The sequence below is a fragment of the Nomascus leucogenys genome, chromosome 7b (genome assembly GCF_006542625.1).
Source record: "Nomascus leucogenys isolate Asia chromosome 7b, Asia_NLE_v1, whole genome shotgun sequence".
Taxonomy (NCBI): domain Eukaryota; kingdom Metazoa; phylum Chordata; class Mammalia; order Primates; family Hylobatidae; genus Nomascus; species Nomascus leucogenys.
Window position 1 is genome coordinate 106,980,196 of NC_044387.1, and position 23,452 is coordinate 107,003,647.

General features: G+C 44.9%; 1 protein-coding gene across 1 annotated transcript; it reads right to left on the bottom strand.

Moving 5' to 3' along the window:
* Positions 1-476: 476 nt before the first annotated feature.
* MTNR1A (melatonin receptor 1A) lies at positions 477-22,308 on the bottom strand. The gene is made up of 2 exons (XM_003271501.2): positions 21,926-22,308; positions 477-1,379 (listed from the first exon to the last, which is right to left on the bottom strand). Exons 1-2 carry the CDS (start codon positions 22,113-22,115, stop codon positions 511-513), a joined length of 1,059 nt encoding a protein of 352 aa, XP_003271549.2. The 5' UTR covers positions 22,116-22,308; the 3' UTR covers positions 477-510.
* Between the last annotated feature and the right edge of the window lie 1,144 nt (positions 22,309-23,452).

Consider the following 23,452-nt stretch of genomic DNA (forward strand, 5'->3'; position numbering starts at 1 on the left):
TGTTGGTTGTGGTTGTGATTGTTGATGAGCCATTAACTGACTTATGTTCAGCCTTTCTCTCTGTAATAAGAGGCACTCACCCCACTTTCATTGTTTGTTCCATTTACGGAAAAAAAAAATTGTTCCATATGCTCATTTATAAATAAAATTCTCTATTCATTTTTCTGCTAGAAATCTTCAAAAAGTGAAGAAGAATGCAGTTACCCCTTTTGTGGCACTCATTTACAATAAAAGTTTGCACACTCCTTCCCCTGAATGCATTCAGCAGCTTACTCTCACCCCAGCCCTGAACCACATTCCTCAGTTAACATGTAACTCTCCATACATCCTGTACTTCTCTTGACTAGTAGAATTGGAGGTGTTTATAACGCTGACAGCACATTAGCTCAGAAACTATGGCAGCAGCCAGGTAAAAGTTGGAAGTTTCCCCCCCCACTCTGCTTTTCCAGACATCTGTCAAGAGCGAGGCCTCATGCAGCGTGTGCGTCTCACCGGGAACGTGGTGCTTTTTTAAACGGAGTCCACCTTTACTACATTATTGTTGGTCATCAGTGGAGACGGTTTGCATTTAACCCTATCGGCCACGTGGTTAGAGCTATCCACAAAGAACATCCTGGCTGTGCAGAACGAGACTATAATTCTCCTGTATTCCTTCCTGAAATTGTGGTTCAGTAGCCCGTATATAATGGCATTGAGGCAGCTGTTGAAATACGCCATGTAGTAACTCGCCACAAACAGCCACTCTGGGACCCTAGGCACCATGCTGGCAGGGTCAGAGGCCACGGCCAGGCCAATGAAGTTCAGAGGAGCCCAGCAAATGGCAAAAAGGACAAAAACCACAAACATGGTGACAAAATTCCTGAAGTCCTGTGGTTTGAGTTTGGGTTTGCGGTCAGGTTTCACCCTCTGTCTGACCTGGAGAACCAGGATCCATATTCTCAGGTAACAGAAGATGACTATGATCATGGGGATGAGGAAGTGGAAAACCACCACGGCGATGGTGTAGGCGGAGCTGACGGACTGTGCGAAGGTGCACGAGTAGATCCTGGGGTCGTACTGGAGAGTCCCTGCACGGAGGTTGGGCAGGACGGCCGCCAGCGTCAGGAGCCATATGAGGAGCACGTAGCAGATGGAGTTCTTGCTGCTGTACAGCTTGTCGTACTTGAGACTGTGGCAGATGTAGCAGTAGCGGTTGATGGCAATGCCAGTGATGTTGAATATGGAGCCGATGACGCTCAGGCCCATGAGGAACCCACTGATTTGGCAGTGCAGATAGCCCAGGTTCCACCCATTGTTAAATATCGACATCAGCACCAAAGGGTACGGATAAATGGCCACCACCAGGTCTGCCACCGCTAAGCTCACCACAAAGATGTTTCCTGAAAGAGAATCGTTTAGAAAATACAGTGAATACAAGTTCACAGCGGGTTTTCTGTTATAGTTGTTAAAGAAGGAGCTGCTTCTGCAGCTCTGATGACCTGACGTCACAGCTGCGGCGGCTGCACTGCAAATGAAGTGGAGGCCGTTTCACAGGAAGCCAGCCCAGGGCCGCTCCTGACATATCAAATCCACTGTTCACACACTCCCACCTCCCCAGAACAGGGCCTGTTCCATGTCCAAAACTGCTGTCTTTCAAACCGTTCAGTTTCTCATCTCTTAAAAAGTCCTCAGATCGGAATACTTGCACTGCATCTGTTGTTCTAGAGCCTTCTACATCACCTGAGAAATCGCATATGATGTCAAGCCAGCCACAACTTCCTTAAGTTCAAGTCTTCATTCCCTCTGTAGTCCTTCAGCAGCTCTCAAGGGGCCTCTAGCTTCTGTTCTTGCTGATCCCATGGAGAGGGAGTTAAGGGCAAGAGGGCTCTGTCGTCAGCCGTCTGGATGAGAACACGGCTTCACTCCTTACTAACTGTCCAACCGGGGCAAGTAATGCAAGTTACTTGACCTCCCCAAGCGTCTGCCTCCTCTCCTAGATGATGGGATAATGAGCATCTTCCTCTTAGGGCTGTGGTGAGCATGAGATGAGACTATCTGTGGTGAGTGCCATGCACCGTGTCTTACACCATAAAATGTTCTTATTCTATGACTCCCTCACCGTGAACCAAAGGAAAATGCAGAAATTCTCTTAGATTTTATAAAGAACTTACGTTACAAAACTTAAACCCTAAATAGTCTGCTAATTTTCTCAATTAATATAACAACATATTTAATTACAGAAAAAAAACTCTAGTCACTTTTTTATTTTTATTTTTTTGAGACAGAGTCTTGTTCCGTCACCCAGTCTGGAGTGCAATGGTCCGATCTTGGCTCACTGCAACCTCCGCCTCCAGCACTCAAGCAATCCTCCTACCCCAGCCTCCCAAGTAGCGGGGACCACAGGTGCTGGTGGAATTTATTATAATTTAATCTGAGTAAAAAGCAGTATAAAGTGGTTTTTGTTATTTTTGTAGAGACAGAGTTTTGCCACTTTGTCCAGGATGCTCTTGAACTCCTAGGCTCCAGCCATCCACCCGCCTCGGCCTCCCAAAGTGCTGGGGTGGCAGGTGTGAGCCATTGCTCCCAGCTACATTAGTCAAATATTATGAGATGTTCTGCAAATATGGTTTTTTCTTTTGCAGCTCTTCTGCCTGTTTTGTTTGTTTGTTTGTTTGTTTTTTTGAGACAGAGTCTCGCTCTGTCGCCCAGGCTGGAGTGCAGTGGTGCAATCTCGGCTCACTGCAAGCTCCGCCTCCCGGGTTCACGCCATTCTCCTGCCTCAGCCTCTCTGAGTAGCTGGGACTACAGGCGCCCGCCACCTCGCCCGGCTAATTTTTTGTATTTTTAGTAGAGACGAGGTTTCACCGTGGTCTCGATCTCCTGACCTCATGATCCGCCCGCCTCGGCCTCCCAAAGTGCTGGGATGACAGGCGTGAGCCATGGCGCCCGGCCCTGCCTTTGTTTCTTACTATTCCTTCTGCCTCGAATGGCTCCTCACATCAACTTTCTAAATCCTTCCCGTTCTCCCAAGTCTATCTCAAACAGAAATGCCAGAAGCCTTTGCTCATTTGCCCCCCCTAGTGGTAAGAGCTTCCTCCTTTGAAGGATCTTAAACCACTTTATACTGCTTTTTACTCAGATTAAATTATAATAAATTCAATTCAGTTTACATATTAAATGCATATATTTGGTGCGGGGGAAACAGGAATTGAGAGACAGGAAAAGCCAAAAAGATTACACTAGAGTGGCAGGGCACAGTGGCTCACACCTGTAATCTCAGCACTTTGGGAGGCCAAGGTGGGTGGATCACCTGAAGTCAGGAGTTCAGGACCAGCCTGGCCAACACCGTGAAACCCCGTCTCTAATAAAAATACAAAAATTCGCTGGGCGTGGTGGCGTGTCCCTGTAAGCCCAGCTACTTGGGAGGCTGAGCCAGGAGAATTGCTTGAACCCAGGAGGCGGAGTTTGCAGTGAGCAGAGATTGCGCCACTGCACCCCAGCCTGGGGGACAAGAGCAAAACTCCCTCTCGAAAAAAAGAAAAGAAAAAGAAAATTACACTAGAGTAAGCAGCAGCACCAGAGCACGCACAGAACCAGAAGCAGTGAGGAAAGGGGTGCGCTAGACAGGGACGGAGAGATCCCAGGTGGAGGTACAGAAGATTTCACCTTCTATTCTATTGACCTGTAGGCCAGGCTTCCCTGCGTCTCCAGACGGTGGCCCTCGTGAGTACATTTCCTCATATTTGCGTCCTAGACCACACCCAATAAATACAGTGACTTTTGCTCAAACACTTAATGAGTTCATTAAACTGTCACTTCCCAATATTTGAAATGAGACAGCCCATAGCAGTCAAGATGAAAGAAAGGCAAAATTTGTGCCATTTATTTAGGAATTTCAGGTAAATTGTCATAAAAGCAAATTCTTTAAAAATTGGTTGTATTTGTCCAAATTAAAGTTACAAAGGCAAATTTATTTTTCCCACAGATCACTTGCAATTAGTGTTGAAACATTTAAATTCTTAAGAGGCATATTTTAATAAATTATTAGCTCAAAATGCTTAATGCTTGAAAAGTATCTATAATATGTGAAATTCTGTTCCAAATTAAACTGTCATTGTAACAGCACATTTTTACCCAGTGTCATGATGACAAACTGGCCTAATATGGATTTATTTTTAAAAGAGCTTAAAAATAAAATCACAAATGATGTCATAAATTTCTTTCATGGCTCAAATACCCTGCTCCATTTATTTTATAGTAATTACGTTGCATTACAATTCAAGCAATTACATTAATTAGATCATTAGTTTAATTATTTGAATTAATCCCATTTTACAAATGCTTGGTAAAAGTTAATTAAGCCACAGACTCCATACAGGTGTGGCTGTCAGGTAGCGCACATAAAGCTTTAGCACTGGTGTTCATGTGTGCATGGGGGGTGTGTGGTGTCTGGGGGAGAAGGAAAAAGGGAATTTCCTTTTTTCTTTTATGAACTTCACCAGATAAGAGTAATTAAGTCATCTAATGATAATTATACACATTATAAGTTCATGTATTCCATACTCAAATCTATGTAACTCCAGACATATGGACAATCTACCCGTTTTTACAGATATCCAGGACTGTATGCAACAAGCTTAATAATGCATTCTGAAATGTAAAATAATGTCCGTTCATGGGTAAGAATTTCTTCTCTGTTGAATATAGTTCCAATCCTTACTGTGGCAGAATCATAGAATCATAGGATGTTAAAATTGAGAGATCGGTTAATGATCTCCCTGGATAATTCCCACTTTTTAAATCCGAGAAAACAAAAATATAGAGTTAAATTGGATGAAGTCGTATGACTACTTAGTGAAAGAGTCAGGATTATACCAGTGCTGTGAACTGGCGAGTGTTGTTCAATGCTATCTCCCTGAGGAAACTCCTGTGCTCCTACAGATAGGAGACTCAGAAACTGGGCCCTGTGGCTACGTCCTGGCTTACGGCCTCTCCAGGCACAATTCTAAAGAAGCATATTAGAACTAGAACATTCTCAAGAGAAGATGGGGGAGGAAACACCTAGAAGTCAGCATGCTGGCAACAAGACGAACAGCGATCAGCCTCGCGGTGATTAAAGGCACCAACTATAAAACGCACAGTCAATATTTGTTCCCAGGTATAAAACTTTAAATTGGAAGTGAAATATGGCATAGATATGAACAAAATAAGGTAACAGACAACTAAAATGCCAGCTTGCCAGGAGTGCCTTCCTCAGAACCAGTCCCGTGAGTCCCTTCTGGGAATGACACAGCAACACGGCGTTGCTTTTCTGTTAATCGTGATTATGTCTCTACTCCTTCCCACCTCCCACAGCCCCAGCTATCACCTCGGTGAGGACACTGCCTGTCTTAGACATCTTCTTCCTCCACCTGGAACAGTACCTGGCCGAGGGTTAATCGATGCACAGTGGGTTTATATTGTGCCAACTTCGCGAAGCTGAAAAGACTTTTCCTTGGACCGCTCCGGGTTAGTGTTCCCCACAAGAGGCAACTGCGTGAGATTTTGAAGGTGGAAGTGCAGCAGTAGCTTGCTCTCTGCGCTCAGAACGTCTGTGTCAAGTGCCAGACGCCACCGCAAGCTGGGCACTCCGAGTCTCACCTGCTGCCCTGCAGGGGGTGGGCGGCGGCAGTGTGCTCACAGCTTCTCCAGCTCCTGCTCACCTCCTCCTGGCTTGAGTTTCAACCATCCTCCAGAGCTCCAGTCCCTCCTCCCAGGTTCTAGCTTCCCCTGCGTCCCCTCCTAACATCCAGCTTTCCTTCTCAACTCCGTGGACTTTAGGCAGCAGCACCAGACACAGAAGCGAAAACCTCAAATACACTATTTAATCAGCTCACACAACTGCTCTAGCAATTTTGCTTCTTGGATTGATTGAACCCAGACTGATACAGAATTTGGTTCTGGAAGTGGATCAAGGAGAACCTTCAGGAGGGTTTCTCTGTATTGGTTTTGGGTTACCTGCAGTTGATTCTGTAATAGGACTAGATTTAAAGTATTAGAAACCCTATTTCCAGTAGTTAAGGGACACTGGTAGTCATGGCCTGCAGGGGCAAAAGAATTCCTTAAAAGACCACCTGGGCCGGGTGCAGTGGCTCACGCCTGTAATCCCAGCACTTTGGGAGGCCGAGGCAGGGGATCACAAGGTCACGAGATCAAGACCATTCTGGCCAGCATGGTGAAACCCTGTCTCTACTAAAAATACAAAAATTAGCTGGGCGTGGTGGTGTGCACCTGTAGTCCCAGCTACTAGGGAGGCTGAGGCAGGAGAATCGCTTGAACCCAGGAGGCGGAGGTTGCAGTGAGCTGAGATCGTGCCACTGCACTCCAGCCTGGCAACAGAGCAAGACTCCATAAAAAAAAAAAAAAAAAAACCACCTGTATTCACCTTCCAAGGTGAAAACAATGTCATTGCATCACCCTCCAACCACCAAGATGAAAAACAAAATATACCAACCATACGATGGGTTGGATGTACTAAACCAACCCATTTCCTGAGTGACTCAAAAAGCTGTCAGTGTTGACTGGAACCCAGAACAAGGCCCTGAAGGCTGCTCAGCCACCTGATCCATCTGATCCAATGGCTATGGTCTAAATGTGTCTCCCCCAAAATTTATGTGTTGACACTTAATCGCCAATGTGATAGTATTGAGAGGTGGGGCCTTTAGGAAGTCATTAAATCATGAGGGTGGAGCCCTTACAGATGAGATTAGTGCCTTTATAAAAGAGGTGCCAGGGAGTTGTTCATCCCTCCACCATGTGAGGACTCAGCATTCATCTGCTCCAGAAGACACAGCAAGAAGGCACCATCCTGGAAGCAGAGAGCAGCCCTCACCAGACTCCAAATCTGCCAGTGCCTTGATTTTGGGCTTCCCAGCCTCCAGAACTGTGAGAAACACATTTCAGTTATTTACAACTTCCTAGTCTATATTGTTATAGCAGCAGGAACAGACTAAGACACCAATGGTGCTTGAATTGTTTATAGGGTTGTCCCTTGGTATCAGCAAGGACTGACTCCAGGATCTCCATAGACACCCAAATTCATGGATGCATGTATTAGTCCATTCTCATGCTGCTGATAAAGACATACTCGAGAATGGGCAATTACAAAAGAAAGAGGCTTAATGGACTTACAGTTCCATGTGGCTGGGGATGCCTCACAATCATGGTGAAAGGCAAAGAGGAGCAAGTCACATCTTACCTGGATGGCAGCAGGCAAAGAGAGAGCTTATGCAGGGAAACTCCCCCTTATAGAACTATCAGATCTTGTGAGACTTATTCACTATCTCGAGAACAGCACAGGAAAGACCTGCCCCCCTGATTCAATTACCTCCCGCCAGGTCCCTGACGACACATGGTAATTCGAAATGAGATTTGGGTGGGGACACAGCCAAACCGCATCAATGCTCAAGTCCCACAGTTGGCCCTGCAGAACCTGTGAATATGTGAAGTTGGCCCTGATGTCTTTCAGTTCCACATCCCTCAAATCCTGTATTTTCAATCCATGATTGGTTGAATCCCCGGATGTGGAACCCATGGATATGGAGGGACCACTGCATGTTAATAGGAAAGCTGTAGGGAGGCCTTAGCAGGCACATTCAGATGACTCATAACACAGACCCTTAGTACTTTGCAGCAAATCTGTGCTCTCCTTTGCAGATACCATTTTTTACTTCCTACTTGGCCTTAGTAGAGTCTGAATGCTTGAACATGGACCCCCAAGTGACACGTGATCTGACAGCTCTCTTAAGGACAGGTGCTGTCTGACCTACCAAATCATAAAGTTGCCCATCACAGCATCAAACAGAAGCCATACACCCAAGACCTGGCTCCAGCAGCCCCTGAAGGCACAAGGAAGATGCATGAGCAAGTGGTTCAGAGGCCACAGCCCACATTCCCACCACCCTGCCTCCATTCCCTCAGCATGCTCCTATGGCCTCATGAGGACGTGCCCCTTACCAGCTGAATAACAAAGAAAAAAACCTTCTTGCCTGGTTTCCATATGGCTTTTCATGACCTACTGACACTACCTGAAATTGGATGGTTGCAGCACTACAGACCCAATCCAGTACAGCCCTGAAAAACAAGGATGGAGGAAGACCCTCCCAGGAAGCAGAACTTTGAGCAATGCTTCAAACTGCTTGTTCATTTTTCCTGGAAGGAGAGAGGGCCACAGGTTCAGATCTGCACTGATTAATGGGCAGTGGCTAATGGTCAGCTAGATCAGGGGTCCCCAACCTGAATGGGGACAGTGGCTAATGGTCAGCTAGATTAATGGGCAGTGGCTAACGGTCAGCTCGATCAGGTTGGAGACGCCTGGTCTAGCTGACCATTAGCCACAGACCGGGTCCGTGACCTGTTAGGAACCAGGCTGCACAGCAGGAGGTGAGCAGCATGTGAGCAAGCATTACCGCCTAAGCTCCCCCTCCTGCCAGCTCAGCGGCGGTATTACACTCTCATAGGAGTGCGAACCCTATCGTGAACTCCATGGGAGGGATCTAGATTGCACACTCCTTATGAGAATCTAACTAATGCCTGATGATTTGAGGTGGGACAGTTTCATCCCAAAACCATTCCCCCACCCTGTCCTGTGGAAAAATTGTCTTCCATGAAATTTGTCTTCCTGGTGCCAAAAAGGTTAGGGACCACTGAGCTAGACGGGCAAGGATTTGGAAGAAACATAATTAGAAAACCAGTTATGGGGCTCTGGAGAAGACGTAGCACACAGACCTCTCAGAATGGACACTCAGTGTGAAGACATTTGTGTCTTGATGATGCAACCTGTGTATATCAGTTAATCTGTCTTTGGCCACCAGTCCTTGACCGATGGGCTCACAAAGTTGTCATGGCAGCAAGAATAGAAGTTATTCATGAGCTCAGCAACAGATTACTCCTCATGGAAAGTGATCTGGATGCAGCCACTGCTGCACTGCAGAATACCCAGCCTGCCAAGAGTGGAGATAACACCAGCAGAGCACCATTCCCTGGGAAAATCAACCAGACGCTGCTGGTAGGTGGATTACATACCACTTCCATCACCAAAGGGAGCAGTGGTTTGTTCTGGCTGGAACAGAGGCATACTCTGAATATGGATTTGCCTTTCCTACCTTTTCAGGCCCTTAAGTCTTCCAGCAACCTAACATCCACGGATGTACAGGATGCCTTCTCCACCATGATGGTATTCCTCATGGTGCTGCTTTTGACTAAGGAATTTCTCTGACAGCAAATGAAGCATAGCAATGGGGCCATGTCCTGGGAATTCACTGCCCTTACCAGGTTTCCCATCTCAAAACAGCTGACCTGACAGATTGGTGGAATGGCTTTTGAAAGTTCAGTTTCAGCACCAGGTGGGTGAGCCTAGGGTACAGGTCCCTATCATGTGGCACCTGCTCTAAATCAGTGATTAACACAGAATGTTGTTCATCCCATGGCCAGGATTCATGGATCAGAAAATCAAGGGTGAAAATGGTAGCTCATCCTCCCAAATTACCCTGGTGATACCCTAGCAAAATGTTTGCTTCCTTTCTCTGAAACTTTAGGTTCTGTTGGGCTAAAATTTTAGTTCCCAAGGGAGCAATGCTTCCACCAGGAGACACCCCATTGGTTTCATTAAACTGGAAATTGAGGCTAGGCACAGATCCTGGCACTTTGGGAGGCTGAGTGAGTGGATCACTTGAGCCCAGGGGTTCAAGACCTGCCTGAGCAACATGGTGAAACTCCATCTCTACAAAAAATAAATTAGCCAGGCATGCAGGTGCATGTCTGTATTCCCAGTTACTCCGGAGGCTAAGGTGGGAGAGTCACTTGAGCCTAAGAGTTCAAGGCTGCAGGGAGCCACGATGGCACCACTGAACTCCAGCTCAGGCGACAGAGCAAGATCCTGTCTCAAAAAAAAGAAAACCAAAAAACTGGAGGTTGAGAGTGCCACCTGCTATTTGGGGCTCCTCATTCTAGTGAATCAATAGATAAAGAGGGGGGTTACTGTGCTTAAAGTGTTTAGTCCTGATTATCAAGGGGAAACCGGGTTATTATTACACAATAGGAGCAAGGAAGTATAGGTCTGGCATGCCAGAAATCCCTAAAGTGTCTCAGTACTCCCATGCCCTAGGATTGAAGCCAATGGGAAACCAAAATAACCCAATATAGGCAGGAATGCCAGTGTCCCAGTGTCAGGAATGAAGGCTTCAGCCACCAGAACATGCGAAGAGCCAGAGAGCAGAGGGAGCGGGGAGGGAATGGTAGTTCCAAATACCCACTACGGCCACCTGGCCAACTGCAGACATGAGGGCTAAAATAATTATGAGTATTTCCTGCTTGCTTTACCATGAACAATTTGTGCATATAGTAATAACTTTGTGTCTCTTTCCCTCTGCTATTCCCCTACCATCTCATATAAGATGTATCAGTGAACCTTGTGTCTCAGAATTTAAGTTATAGGATATCAAATGGGGAATGTGACTCAACTAGAATAACAAAAATCATGTAAAGTTGGATAAAGAGACTGTACTTTCTTTTACAAAGAGGGTTAATGTATTTTCAATTTTACAAGGGATAGTAGCTTTGTTAGATGGAAGCATAATTTTGATGTTTCCTTTATTTTGAAGTTAAATATGGTTAAAAGATATAGATAGAACCCAAGTTGCCAAGGGGTGGACTGTGTTGAATTAGTATTGTGTCAACTTAGCTAAATCGGAACTATGCTCCCCAGAATTCTGTTTTCTGCATAATTATAGGATAGCCTCATCCACAAAAGAATTTTGTATAAGATTTGGAAGGTGGAAATGAAGCAGCAGCTGTTTTTTTCATTTTTTCTTCTTGAGATGGAGTCTGGCTCTGTCGCCAGGCTGGAATGCAGTGCTGTGATCTTGGCTCACTGCAACCTCCACCGTCCCCCACCCCTACTGGGTTCAAGCAATTCTCCTGCCTCAGCCTCCTGAGTAGCTGGGACTACAGGTGCACGCCACCACGCCCAGCTAATTTTTGTATTTTTAGTTGAGATGGGATTTCACCATATTGGCGAGGATAGTCTTGATCTCTTGACCTCATGATCCACCCACCTCGTCCTCCCAAAGTACTGGGATTGCAGGCGTGAGCCACCATGCCTGGCCTGCAGCAGCCATTTGTGTAATGCTTTTTTATGCTAGATTTGCCATTATTAACTAGTGAAAGTCTTAGCTAAGTAAATCTACAGGAACTTCCTATCCTGGGCCAGACTCTTACCTTTTATCAGTCATTTCTGCTCTTTGTTAGAAATCCCATACTGCAATCCTCAGGCTGATTTGCATTTGAATGAATACTTCCGAATCACTTTGCTTTTTTGTGAATTACACAGAAATCTATCAACCTCTCTGACGCTGTGCAAAGTTTGGACCCTGTGTCTGAAGTTTTCACGAACAATGAAAATGTGTATTTCTGAAAAACTTCTGTTTCTACAGCTCTAGCCATCTTTTTCCTTATTTGATAATCTACAAATCTGTGCAATGATTAACCCTGCAGAGACTTTATTTCCTTCTGCGTGGGGGTTAGCAGGGCCCATCACCATAGCAAGCCTGGGCTCCAGGCGGCTTCTGCTCATCCTCTGTCTTTCACGGGTGTTGTCGTAGATGCTGCTGGCCTATTTCTCCCCAAAGTGTCTGTGAGTGCTGGGCGCCTTCATTTGGCAAGGACTGCCTCCTTCCCCAGAGACTGCCTTCACTGATCAAAGAGCCACTGAATAGGGTACAAACGACCAGTCCCTTTGCCTCAAGTAATGGCAACTCTGCTGGATTTATGCCCAGAGGCCCCAACTTACGGATGAGGCCAAGTCTCGGCTTTCCCTGAGACCCCATCCTTCCCTGACCCTTCCCCTGCCCTGATCTACTCTCCTCTCTTTCTTACAAGCTCCCCTGAGAGTGCTCCCTCAGCAAAGCACGAGTACCAAGCCTCTGTCTCAGGTTCTGTTTCTAGCAAACCTAAAATAGACCTTCAGCTCTATGATGAGGTTGAGTGGTTTCCTAAAGAGGTCACTGGCTTCTAGATAGAAAAAAGGAGCTACTTACTATGGTGTCTTACAGACATGAACCAACCATACTGGGTAGGACTTACAGACTGTAGCTGCCTCCCAGCATTGCTCTTCCATGCTTCCATCCTCACTACATGTGCATCTGCTTCCAATATCAAGGCAACATGAAAACACACACATTCGCACAGCAGTCTGTCTCCCTCTGAGACTCAGGTCCTCACTGTGGACGTGAACCTTCACATTCTCGCGGTGAGCACAGAGCCTGGCACATAATAGGGGCTCGGAAATAATTTGCTGATTGAATTAACGCACCCTTTGGCCTCTGAACTGCTCCCTCAGAAAAGCAGAAATTACTTGCTGTTCTGCTCGTATCCACTAAGATGCTGGTTTTCCCGGCAGGTCAATATTCACTCCTTCTTTCGTTTCAGCCTGGACTTTAACCATGTGGAAAGCGAGATTAGAGGCCCCCTGAACAGTACTGTTCATGAAGACTAAAAGAAACTGAGTGTGCCTGAGCTTAAGCATCACAAAGACCAGTAATAAAGAACTATTTACAAACTTGGTTTGTATTTTTAAAAATTCCACGTGCATACATGTTACCTGTATGACAAGGGAAAGCTGAGCTACTGCAGGTGTGTAGGGAATATTCTCTGGCAGTACAAGGGAAAGGGAAGGGCTTTACTTCCAGGCATCGAAGCACACAGTCAATGTTTTAGGTTCTTCAATGTAAAGAGAGTATACCTTAGAAACGTGTCTTTTCAGATTACTAGAGGCAGTGTGCACCCTGAGTGTAGAAACAAAAGCCAGATTCAGATCCTGGCCATGCCACTTGCTAATGTGACCTCAGGTAAGTCACAGCTTCCCACAGCCTCAGTCTCTTAATATGGAATAAATCAAGCTGCTTAGGGCCGTGGCGAGGATTTGAGGGCGTGTGGCCCATCTTTCTTTGCAGAATTATTCACTCATGTCTTATTTCTGTTCCCCTGTGATGGAAACCACACGTCTTGCTTCACGGAAGGTTCCTCCCTGGCACACAGTCCTGGCTAGGGAGGCTCCTCCCTGATCCCTGCAATGGAACAGGGGTCTCTCCATAGCCGATGAGCCTCCTCTCAGCCCCCGCCCCTCCTGCCATCAGCCTCACTGCTCCCCTCCACCTTCCACACACGGCTCTCCACAGTAGGCATGACAACTCATCACCCCGCAATACCCAGGCTTAAAGAGCCCCGCAGTATTCAGTGACGTTCTTGGTGACTCCTTCTCCCAGCCTTTAACTCCTTAAACTCTCCAAACTATAATACCCTTTTCATGTGACATGCCATCCACATCATACCCCATTCATGGCACATGTCGTCCACATCACACCCTATTCATGAGACACAATGCTCACCCTGCACCCTGTTCATACAACACACCATCCACCTCGCTCCCTGTTCATGTGACATGCCATCCACATCACACCCTGTTCATGGGACACGTCATACACCTCACATGCTGTTCAAAGGACACACCGTCCTCCTCAAACCCCCTTCATGAGACACGTCATCCGCCTCACACAGTGTTCATGGGACACACTGTCCCCCTCACACCCTGTTCATGGGACACACCGTCCACCTCACACCCTGTTCAAGGGACACATCATCCACCTCACACAGTGTTCATGGGACATGCCATCCACCTCATACCCTGTTCATAGGACACACTGTCCCCCTCACACCCTGTTCACAGGACACGCTGTCCACATGATACCCTGTTCATGGGACACACTGTCCACACCACACTCTGTTCATGGGACACACTGTCCTCACACCCTGTTCACGGGACACGCCGTCCACCCCATACCCTGTTCATGGGACACACTGTCCTCCTCACACCCTGTTCCTGGGACATGCTGTACCCATCAGACCCTGTTCCTGGGACACACCATCCTCCCACACCTGGTTCACAGTACTCGCTGTTGTTTGAACCCCGGTTCCATCCACCTCAGGGCTCCGTTGCCTCCTGGACTCCACGTGTCCTCCTGGCTCATCCCTCTCTCTCTCTCTATCCCACTCTGTCTCCAGTTCCCCATCTGGTCTCTAACTTGACTGTTGACTGCTGCTGTAGAGCAAATCAGTAGACCTTGGTACTGTTTTCTATTATACACGATATTGTACACTGTACACTTCACATCGCATGCTGTATTGCATATACACTGTATATGCAGTACAAGAGACCAAGGGCACCTGAGGTGGCTTTAAGGAATCATACACATTCCTGCTTGTTCCCATCTGGACTTCAGTCAGTGTTAAAGGTGTAACATCCTGCAAATAATCCTGCTCATTTTCTATGCCCAGTTACTGTCTTCTGAGAAGGGTGTTTTAGTGAGGCATTTGTAACTTGTAAAACATCCACAGTATAGCCTGACTGGTTCAGCCTTTCACCCTTAAACGGAAGATGAATTACTGATACTGTACCTCTATTCGTCTTAGAGAATCTAGGATGAAACTTTAACAAAAACAAAATCAGAATACTTCAGCGACGTTAACAGGCAATCAAAAAAAAACTATATGAACTCTCTTTAGGTAGGAGTCTTTTTTCCCTTAGGCACTTTTCGAACCTTGAAGGACTCAGTGAAAACCCCATCTTGAATAAACAGATTAACTGCACTAAATAATAACTCTAAATTGCTAAATCCAAAAGAGAGTTTTATTAAAAATGGTATAATCATAATAGAACCCTATTTATATATGAAAGTTAAATCAACGAGAGGAAAATAAGTTAACGCTACAAAAGTATAAAATAATATTCTCATAAAAGTAATTTTTCAAAAGTTAAAATTTTGACTCTATTTTTATGTACTCACAGAGTATTTAAAGACCTGTAAGTGTGAAATATTGCATTCTGCCTTAAAAATAAAAATATGTTTGCACATCAGAACTCTACACCAAGAATACCAACTAACAAAAGGAATTTATTCTGCCGCTGGGAATGTTATATTTAATTCATAATGCACTTCAAGTATACAGCAAGCCATTTAGTCCTTACGATATTAGTATTGTCCCAAATTAACAAGTGAGGAAACTGAGCAAATTAGGTCACTTGCCCTACGTCACACGCATAGGATGGCAGAGCCAGAGTTTTACTCCAGGCATCTGGCTCCAGAGGCCATGTGCTTCAGAGGGACATATCACAAAAAAAGACCTTAATAGCACTAATCTTCCATAGATAAGGAATGCTTAGTCTATAAAGATATATATATATATATATATATATATATAATATATGTAAAACAATCTTTTAAAAAAAAGTACATGGTAAAAGACTATATGATACCTACACAGACATATGCACAAATGAGAACAGTTGGAAGTATTCCAAATTCAGAGGGAACAATGAAAGGAGCTAAAAAGATAAGTAAATAATAAAAGGAAAAAATAGAATGAAAACTAACTGGCAAAAAAATTTTAAAAGTAAAAATTGCAATTTAAACCACATCTTAAAATAAAAACAAGTGAACCAGAATTTTCTCTTGAAACAAAATCGTGTCCTAAGCTCCTATAGATGGACATAGAGGCATCCAGCAAGTATTTAAATAAAGAAGGAGGGGCCAGGCGCGGTGGCTCACGCTTGTAATCCCAGCACTTTGGGAGGCCGAGGCGGGCGGATCACGAGGTCAGGAGATCGAGACCATGGTGAAACCCCATCTCTACTAAAAATACAAAAAATTAGCCGGGCGTGGTGGCGGGCACCTGTAGTCCCAGCTACTCGGAGAGGCTGAGGCAGGAGAATGGCGTGAACCCGGGAGGCAGAGCTTGCAGTGAGCCGAGATCGCGCCACTGCACTCCAGCCTGGGCGACAGAGCGAGACTCCGTCTCAAAAATAAAATAAAATAAAATAAAATAAAAAATAATAAATAAAGAAGGAGGGAATGAATGCAGGAAGGATGAAAGCACATTATCCCTTCCAAGATCATAAGAGTTTTATATTCCTAAACATGTTCAGAAAATCATCAAAGAGGAAATACTAATTACTAATTACACATTTTTATAATCCACCACTTAATAACTATGTGAGAAAACAAGTATAAACGTGAGTTAGCAGGCTAGTTCTCCAGCAGGTGTTTCTTCAAAAGACCTGAACCAGTGTGTTCTTCACTAATAGTTATGCCGTGTCTCCATCACTGATCAGTTTCTTTGAAATTCTCTCACTAATTCTGTCTCAATCTGCTGCTATTTCACATGTGAACTAGTTTTCACATCTCCCAGTTATTACATTGTTCTCTCCTCCTAAGATAACAACTCTAAAAAATTCTCATGATTGCTTTAAGCTCCAGCTACCATCTACCAACCAACGTTCACATTTCTCTTGAAAAAGTTTTCTGCTATGTAAATATGCTCCTATTTTCATACCTTTATACTCCATGTCTTATCTTTGTTTGAAAATAAAAAGAACACACATTTCTAAAGTGCCCTGATAGAAAGCAATCTCTTTGAAAGTAGGAGGCACGTTTGACCCAAGCTTAGCACAGGACCTTGAATTTTGACAAACCCTCAAAAATTTACCAACCATTTACATTCTGCCTTATACTGTAGGAATGCAGTAAGTATTTATCCAGATAAATGTTCAATTCAATAAGTACCAAAACTACTCAGTATCAAAGCAAGTGAGCACGCTTTTAAACTGTACGCTTAACAACTCAAATTCACCTCCATTAACCTGAAAAACATTCAGCACCATGCAAATGCATTTTCTTTCTTGTCTCTTCTTCTGAGACTGATTCCTTCAATGGGATTGCCGAAGGTGTACAGCTCTGTAGAAAGACAAGTGTCTGAGCACTTCATCCAGAGAATCCAGCAGTTCATTTCTTATCTGCAGCATTATTTAATTGCACTAAAAATCACAGAGATATCACATACAGCTCTCAGGTTTCTGGTCACCTTGATTATTTGAGAGGGGCAGAAGTGAGGCTGCTGATCATCTTCATGAAGAGGCAGAGATGGCACCAATGATAGCATGCAGAGTTCTGTGCATGCATAAACGATTCTTTAACAACAACCCACTAATTGCCTCTTTGGTACTAGAAAACTCTAAAGGAGTATGTGAGTTTCCTTTTTAGAAGAAAGGGTATTTCTGTCAGCGAGGCAACTTACAAATATTTAGAAAGAAAGGGAAAGCTCAAGGCACCTTGTAAAGATCTTACCATTCACGCCAGTTATTCTGGTGATTATTTTTAAAAAGTGCTAAGGAAGAAGGGGCAGAATGAGCTCCAAAGACTCTGTGGAGATTTAAAGTGACTTCCAAGGCATGATACTTTTCAGTGTAGATGTTTTTAAAACAGAACCATCAAATGGCAGTAAATACTAATAGAAGAAGGTTTAATCTAGGACTATTTTATCCTAGGTTAGCTCCCAAAATTGCCAAGAGAAAAATGATGCTGAAAGCAAGCAAAAGCTCTATCTTATCTGTGATTAATTTAACACTGAAAATTCCTGCCAGAAATACTTTCTTATGAAATGAATAGCTGGAGGAACCAAGGTTCAGACCCAAATTCAATCATGTATTTCAGAGTCTGAAACTACTGTCATAAGATTTACAGGGGATTCTGGGAATTACTTTGACATATTTGTAAAAACTTGGGGTTCCATAACAATGTACTATACAAACCAGGATAGAAAGTCATAGAAATCTGAACAACAGCTAAGAATACAAGGGGGAAAAATCAATAAAATGTCTCTAGAGTAAAAAATTGCCCTGAATCAGTAATTTCAAATATTGTGGAAAGCAACAGGAGGGAAACTATAGCAGCGCCAACAAGAAACCTCTCGGCTTGGAGATCACATGAAGTGGGGTTAGCTTGAAATCATTTTCCAAGTCTGTACAGTACAAGTTAGGTCGTAGGTTTTTGAATGGTAGCATGCTTGCCCAAGGAAGCTACTGTAGCTTCCAGAGCTGATTCGCTTAAAATTAGAGAAGAGCTGAATATTGAAATAATCAGTCTTTACATCTCAGGCCTTCTTGCTCCAGAGAGATAACGGTTGTTACAAAAGGGAAAACTCAGACAATGGAGATTTTGTGTATTTTGCATAATGTCACAAATGGGAATTCGATTCTAAACCTTCCATTTCTGGCTGATTTCACTGTTTTCCAGTTCATATTGTCTACTTGTTTTTTTTTAAAAAACATACACTTAAAAAATAAAAACAATCTAAAAAGAACTAATCACCAGATGCATACTAATATTAACATCATAATACTATTATTTGTACCTCAAAATGATAGGTAGGTGGGTGGGTAGGTGGGTGGGTAGGTGAATGGATGGATGGATGGATGGATGGATGGATGGACATTGGGTGGGTGGATGGATGAATGGGTGGTTGGATGTATAGGTGGGTGGATGGGTAGGTAGGTGGAATGATGGGCAGAATCTAAGTTTATCCTTCTAGTATCCCTGTAAGATAAGTGGCATCTTAAAACAGCCGTGGTACATCCAAGATTTGAACCAGATCTCTGAGGCCCAAAGTCCACATTCGCTCCATACTCTATGCATCCTCTCTGAGTGGTAATGCAGAATGGATAAATATAACACTCTATAGAGACCTGAAAGAAACAAGTGCAAGAGAGGCTTAGCACAGTGTCAGCCATCCAGCCACAGAGCCATTCTGGGAAACGATTTTTTAAAACATATACTGACAAGTTTACCCTACTGTGCACACAGATTAAATAATAATAATAATAATAAACTGCTTTTGACAGGTATCTTGCTAAAATGTATTATATCCCTGTCTTCTTAAGTAGAACACACCACTCATGATGACACCTCTCGTTGATGAATCAGGTGATGATAATAAATATGTTACTACACTGTGCTGCTTTCAGGAGCACTGAATGGTGAGCAGGGTTATTTACATCTTTACAATGTAAGCACACTTGCTCTGTTTCTCAGATCTGCATTTAATGAGTCTATTTCAACCCATGCTGCTTGCTATTATGTACTATTTCTTTAAATGTGTCAATCTTCCTCCTAATTTCTTGCTCATAATCTACAGGGACCTAGACACCAGCATCACAGTTTTGTGGCACTCTAAGTTAGAACAAATCCGCTGCAGGTGAAAGCCTGTCATTTTTGCTAATTTCCATTTATTGGCTGTATTCTACCTCAGTTAGACAGCCAGATAATTGAATTTTGAATAGGCAAGATAGTATTGTACTCTTGCCTGATATTTGGTAAAATAAGTTTTATTTGAGTATAATGTACATATAGAAAAGTGCACGAATCATAGGTCTATAGCGCAATGATTTCCAACAAACAGAGCACACCCTTGTTAGGTGTACCCAGAAAACAAACAAGCCAACACAGTATTACTTGTTTTATCCTTTTCAAAGTATTCTCATATGCGCCATTTCACTACAGTCCTTGCAACACTCTTATGAGGCTAAAAGGTTAGGTATTATCTGTAATTCGACAACTGTGGAAAATGAAGTTTGGTATTTAGCTTCACTGATTTCTGAAATCAGAAGGTGCACAGCAAGGATCTAATCCTAGCATTCCATTGCAGGAATCGTCCATTATGCTACCAAATTTACTCAGAAGATACGGTAGCGTCACTTCTATTATCAAATTGTGGACAAGAGTAGAGCGAATATTCTGTTGACGCCACAGATGCCAGTGGTTGTTTGCGGCCTGCGTGGGCTGTGGCTGTCCAGTGTCCCTGCCATGCAGGTTGTTAGCCATTTTTAATTTATTCCCTGGGAAGTCAAATGTCAGTACAGTCCCTTGAGGGGAGGAAGGTGGCATAAATCACCGCAATTATATCAGCTTTCCAAAGGAAAGTGATGGTTCAAAGGTTAGATGCCTTCACATTCTCATTTCTTCCATTCTCTTCTTCCCAACATTTCATCCTTAAAGCCAACAAAATTAATTTAGCTGAAATGAGAGGTCTGAAAATCATCAAAACTTTTAATAAGCATACCAAAACTTATATTTGAATCAGCTATCCTTATCACTGTTTCAAATTACTATCCATTCCAGAAATCCTCAAATGGCTTGAACTGCACATATAAACAAAAAATCCCTATTATAAAAATATGAAACTTCTAAAGCTGTGCGGATTAAAGCTCACTAAGGGTCTCCCAGGCAGCTGCAGGAATATCCTCTTAAGAGCATGCCTTAGCACATAAAATACAAAGTGTGCGTGCGGAGTTCTTAAGTTCTTCTTCAGAAAACACAAGAAGTAAAATTGTTCAGGCATGAACATTTTTCGCTTTTTATTTTATTTTATTTTTTGAGATGGAGTTTCACTCTTATTGCCCAGTCTGGAGTGCAATGGCACAATCTCTGCTCACTGCAACTTCTGCCTCCCGGGTTCCAGCGATTCTCCTGCCTCAAGCTTCCAAGTAGATGGGATTACAGCCGTGGGCCACCACATCCAGCTAATTTTTTGTATTTTTAGTAGAGACAGGGTTTCACCATGTTGGCCAGCTGGTCTCGAACTCCTGACCTCAGGCGATTCACCCGCCTCGGCCTCCCAAAGTGCTGGGATTACAGGCGTGAGCCACCGCGCCCAGCCGTGAACACTTTTTAAAGGTTCTGCAGGATTCAAACTTCCCAAGTGCTGCAGGTGTTGACAGCAAGGAAGCAGGGCGAGCTCTGGAGGCCCCCTCTGGGAATTCAGCCCTGCCCACACTTACAGTCCCTGTGAACAATCTGCAGCCCCGGTTTCTCCTCTGTAAGGTGAGTTAACAATGGCACCACACCACGAGGCTGCGCTGGGATTCAGTTAACCCCTGCTCACAACCTGTTTGGTCCAGAGAAAGCCGTTTTTATTGCTAGGAAGGAAAGAGCCTCTTCTCGAAGGCAGAATTCCTCCAGTTTCTATCAATCACCTACGAAGTGAGCTTATTCAATTTACTGACTCAAACTCAATTCATATTACTAGGTGCTTAACTAATTCTCAAACTACAAACTGTAAAAGCATTACTGGGGGCGGGTGGGGGAGGCAGGGCAGCGGTGAGCCTCCCCAAAAGGAGCTAAGCAAAATTAGAGCTTTTCTTAACCACCTGGTTAAAACGAAAATATTGATCTTGGCAGACATGTAAGTGCACGTTTCCTTCCCCACCCCTTCTCCCAAAAGTGCCTCCAAATAAAAAACTAGTTTCTTCAGAGAACCAAGCATCTAATCATCACTTAGAGCTCTGAACATCCAGTATCCTAAGAACAAACTGTCCACAGGTTCCCGCCACAACAAACCAGTTCAGTGCATTGCTCGGAGGAAAAAGCAAGTTTAACTCAAGCACAAAATTATCTGTAGTTGCATATTATACGTAAGTGTACTCTTTCCTGCTCACGCCTGGCTACCTGCCCACTCTAACACAACAACTTCTGTTTTTAAAGTGTCAACTTGTTTACTTGGAGGAGCTGCGGCCTGCCGGACACAGCACGTTTAGGAGCCTCTTTTTCCACTGTAGGCTCGTAACTGCAGACTACTCCGAAAGACAAAACCACGGCGGCTGCTCCATCATTTTGCCAGCTTCTGTGTTTCCATATTTTAACAATGTTAGGAAAACTACATCACATGTAAGACCAAGCAATTGATCAGTTCGTTGCAGAGGCTGCTTGAGGAACTTTCTGCAGCCTGGACCTGATTCTTCTCAATCTAATAAACCTCAGACAGGACAACCAGACGGGGGTGTCCCCATAGGAAACAGAACCCGACTCTGGTGGAGTGTCCCACGTCTTAGGGGCTGTGACTCCGTGTCTTATGAAAAGGCACTTTCAATGGGCAGGCTGGAGAGGGGTCCTCTCTAATAAGAAAAATAACTCCAAGTCCGCAGTGTTTAGGAAGAAGAACCAAGTGCTTGGGGAAGGCTGGCTGCCCGCGGAGAGGCGCTGCGTCCGGAGCGCTGGCCCAGGGGAGGCGGCGCGGGCCCTACCTGCGTTCCGGAGCTTCTTGTTCCGATACACCGACAGGATGACCAGGAGGTTGCCCAGGATGTCCACCACGATGGTGAAGATGAGGACGCAGGCCAGGGCGGACGCCAGCCACGAGGGCTGCGGCCGCGCGCCGTCCCCGCCGGGCACGGGCTGCGAGGTGTTGGGCAGCGCGCTGCCGTTGCCGTGCATGGTCCCTGTGCGCGTCCCGGCCGCGGGGCCATCGCCCGCCTCGTCCGCCCGCCCGGCCACTTGTTAAGGCTCCGCCCGGCGCTCCTCGCGCCCACGCCCCATCCCGCGCGCTCCTCCACGCCGCGCCCCCGGACGCCCACGCCGCGCCGGACAGGTGACACCTGGTGTCCGCCGCGAGCCCACTTGGACTCCCCGCCCATACCTCGAACCCCGCACCACGGGCCGACAGCGCCCCGGTGCGGGAAGCCGGGCCCAGCCGCCGCGCCCTGGGGGCGGTGTCCCAGAGGCCTCTCCTCGTGGGCGCAAGGCGAGGCCGTTCACTGGGTTTCTTCTCTGGGATGGGACTTTTCACCCAGCAGGGCCAGGCTGCCTGGGCTCAAATGCGAAATGGGATTGGGGCGAGTTCCCCAGCTGTGTGCCCCACCTCCCTTATCTTCCTTATCTGCAAAATGGGAATAAAATACTATCTCACCTGTTAGCCTCATAATTAGTAAAATGTGAAAAAGCAAGGACTCTCTTCCGTTGTGTATAGCACCGCTTAAGATTGTGCTAGATGTTTCCGATAATGAAATGACATTTTCAAAGAAAAAAGTAAAAATCAATATTTGCAGATGATAAAAATGTGTATGTACTTTTGTAAGTATCAGTAAAAATGAGAAAGAAAGCACACTTAGATGGATCGGATACATGACAGCAATGTCAAAGTACCAGGAAATGGCCTCACCCGTTGTGTGCAGTAAGGAAAAAACTTTATGAAAACCATGTAAGGAAATTTAAATAAACGGAGAGACGTAGAGTGTTCCTAGATTCAAAGCCTGAAATTTTCATTTTCCTCATATACTTCATGCCAGCCCAAGAAAAATATCAAATAACCTAAAGTTTCTTTGAAAGAGTAAAAAGAAAGTGTAGGAAAAGGATTTGAATAAGATGAACAGGAGAGAAGTATGACCTACCAGTATCAAAATGTTCATTACAAATTACAATAAGTGGCCGGGCGCGGTGGCTCACGCCTGTAATCCCAGCACTTTGGGAGGCCAAGGTGGGCGGATTACCTGAGGTCAGCAGTTCAAGACCAGCCTGGCCAACATGGTGAAACCCCATCTCTACTAAAAATACAAAAATTAGCCGGGCGAGGTGGCGGGCGCCTATAATCCCAGCTACTTGGGAGGCTGAGGCAGGAGAATTGCTTGAGCCCAGGAGGCGGAGATTGCAGTGAGCTGAGATCGTGCCACTACACTCCAGCCTGGCCAACAGAGCAAGACTCTGTCTCAGAAAAAAAAAAAATTACAATAAGTATGCCAGGCACGGCTGTTCATGCCTGTAATCCTAGCACTTTG

What these genes read in the sequence shown, in the direction of transcription:
- MTNR1A (XM_003271501.2), bottom strand. Translation starts at nt 22,115, where the DNA reads ATGCACGGCAACGGCAGCGCGCTGCCCAACACCTCGCAGCCCGTGCCC. An exon ending in CAAGAAGCTCCGGAACGCAG is followed by an intron (nt 1,380 to 21,925) that starts GTAGGGCCCGCG and finishes ATTCTCTTTCAG; the next exon opens with GAAACATCTTTGTGGTGAGC.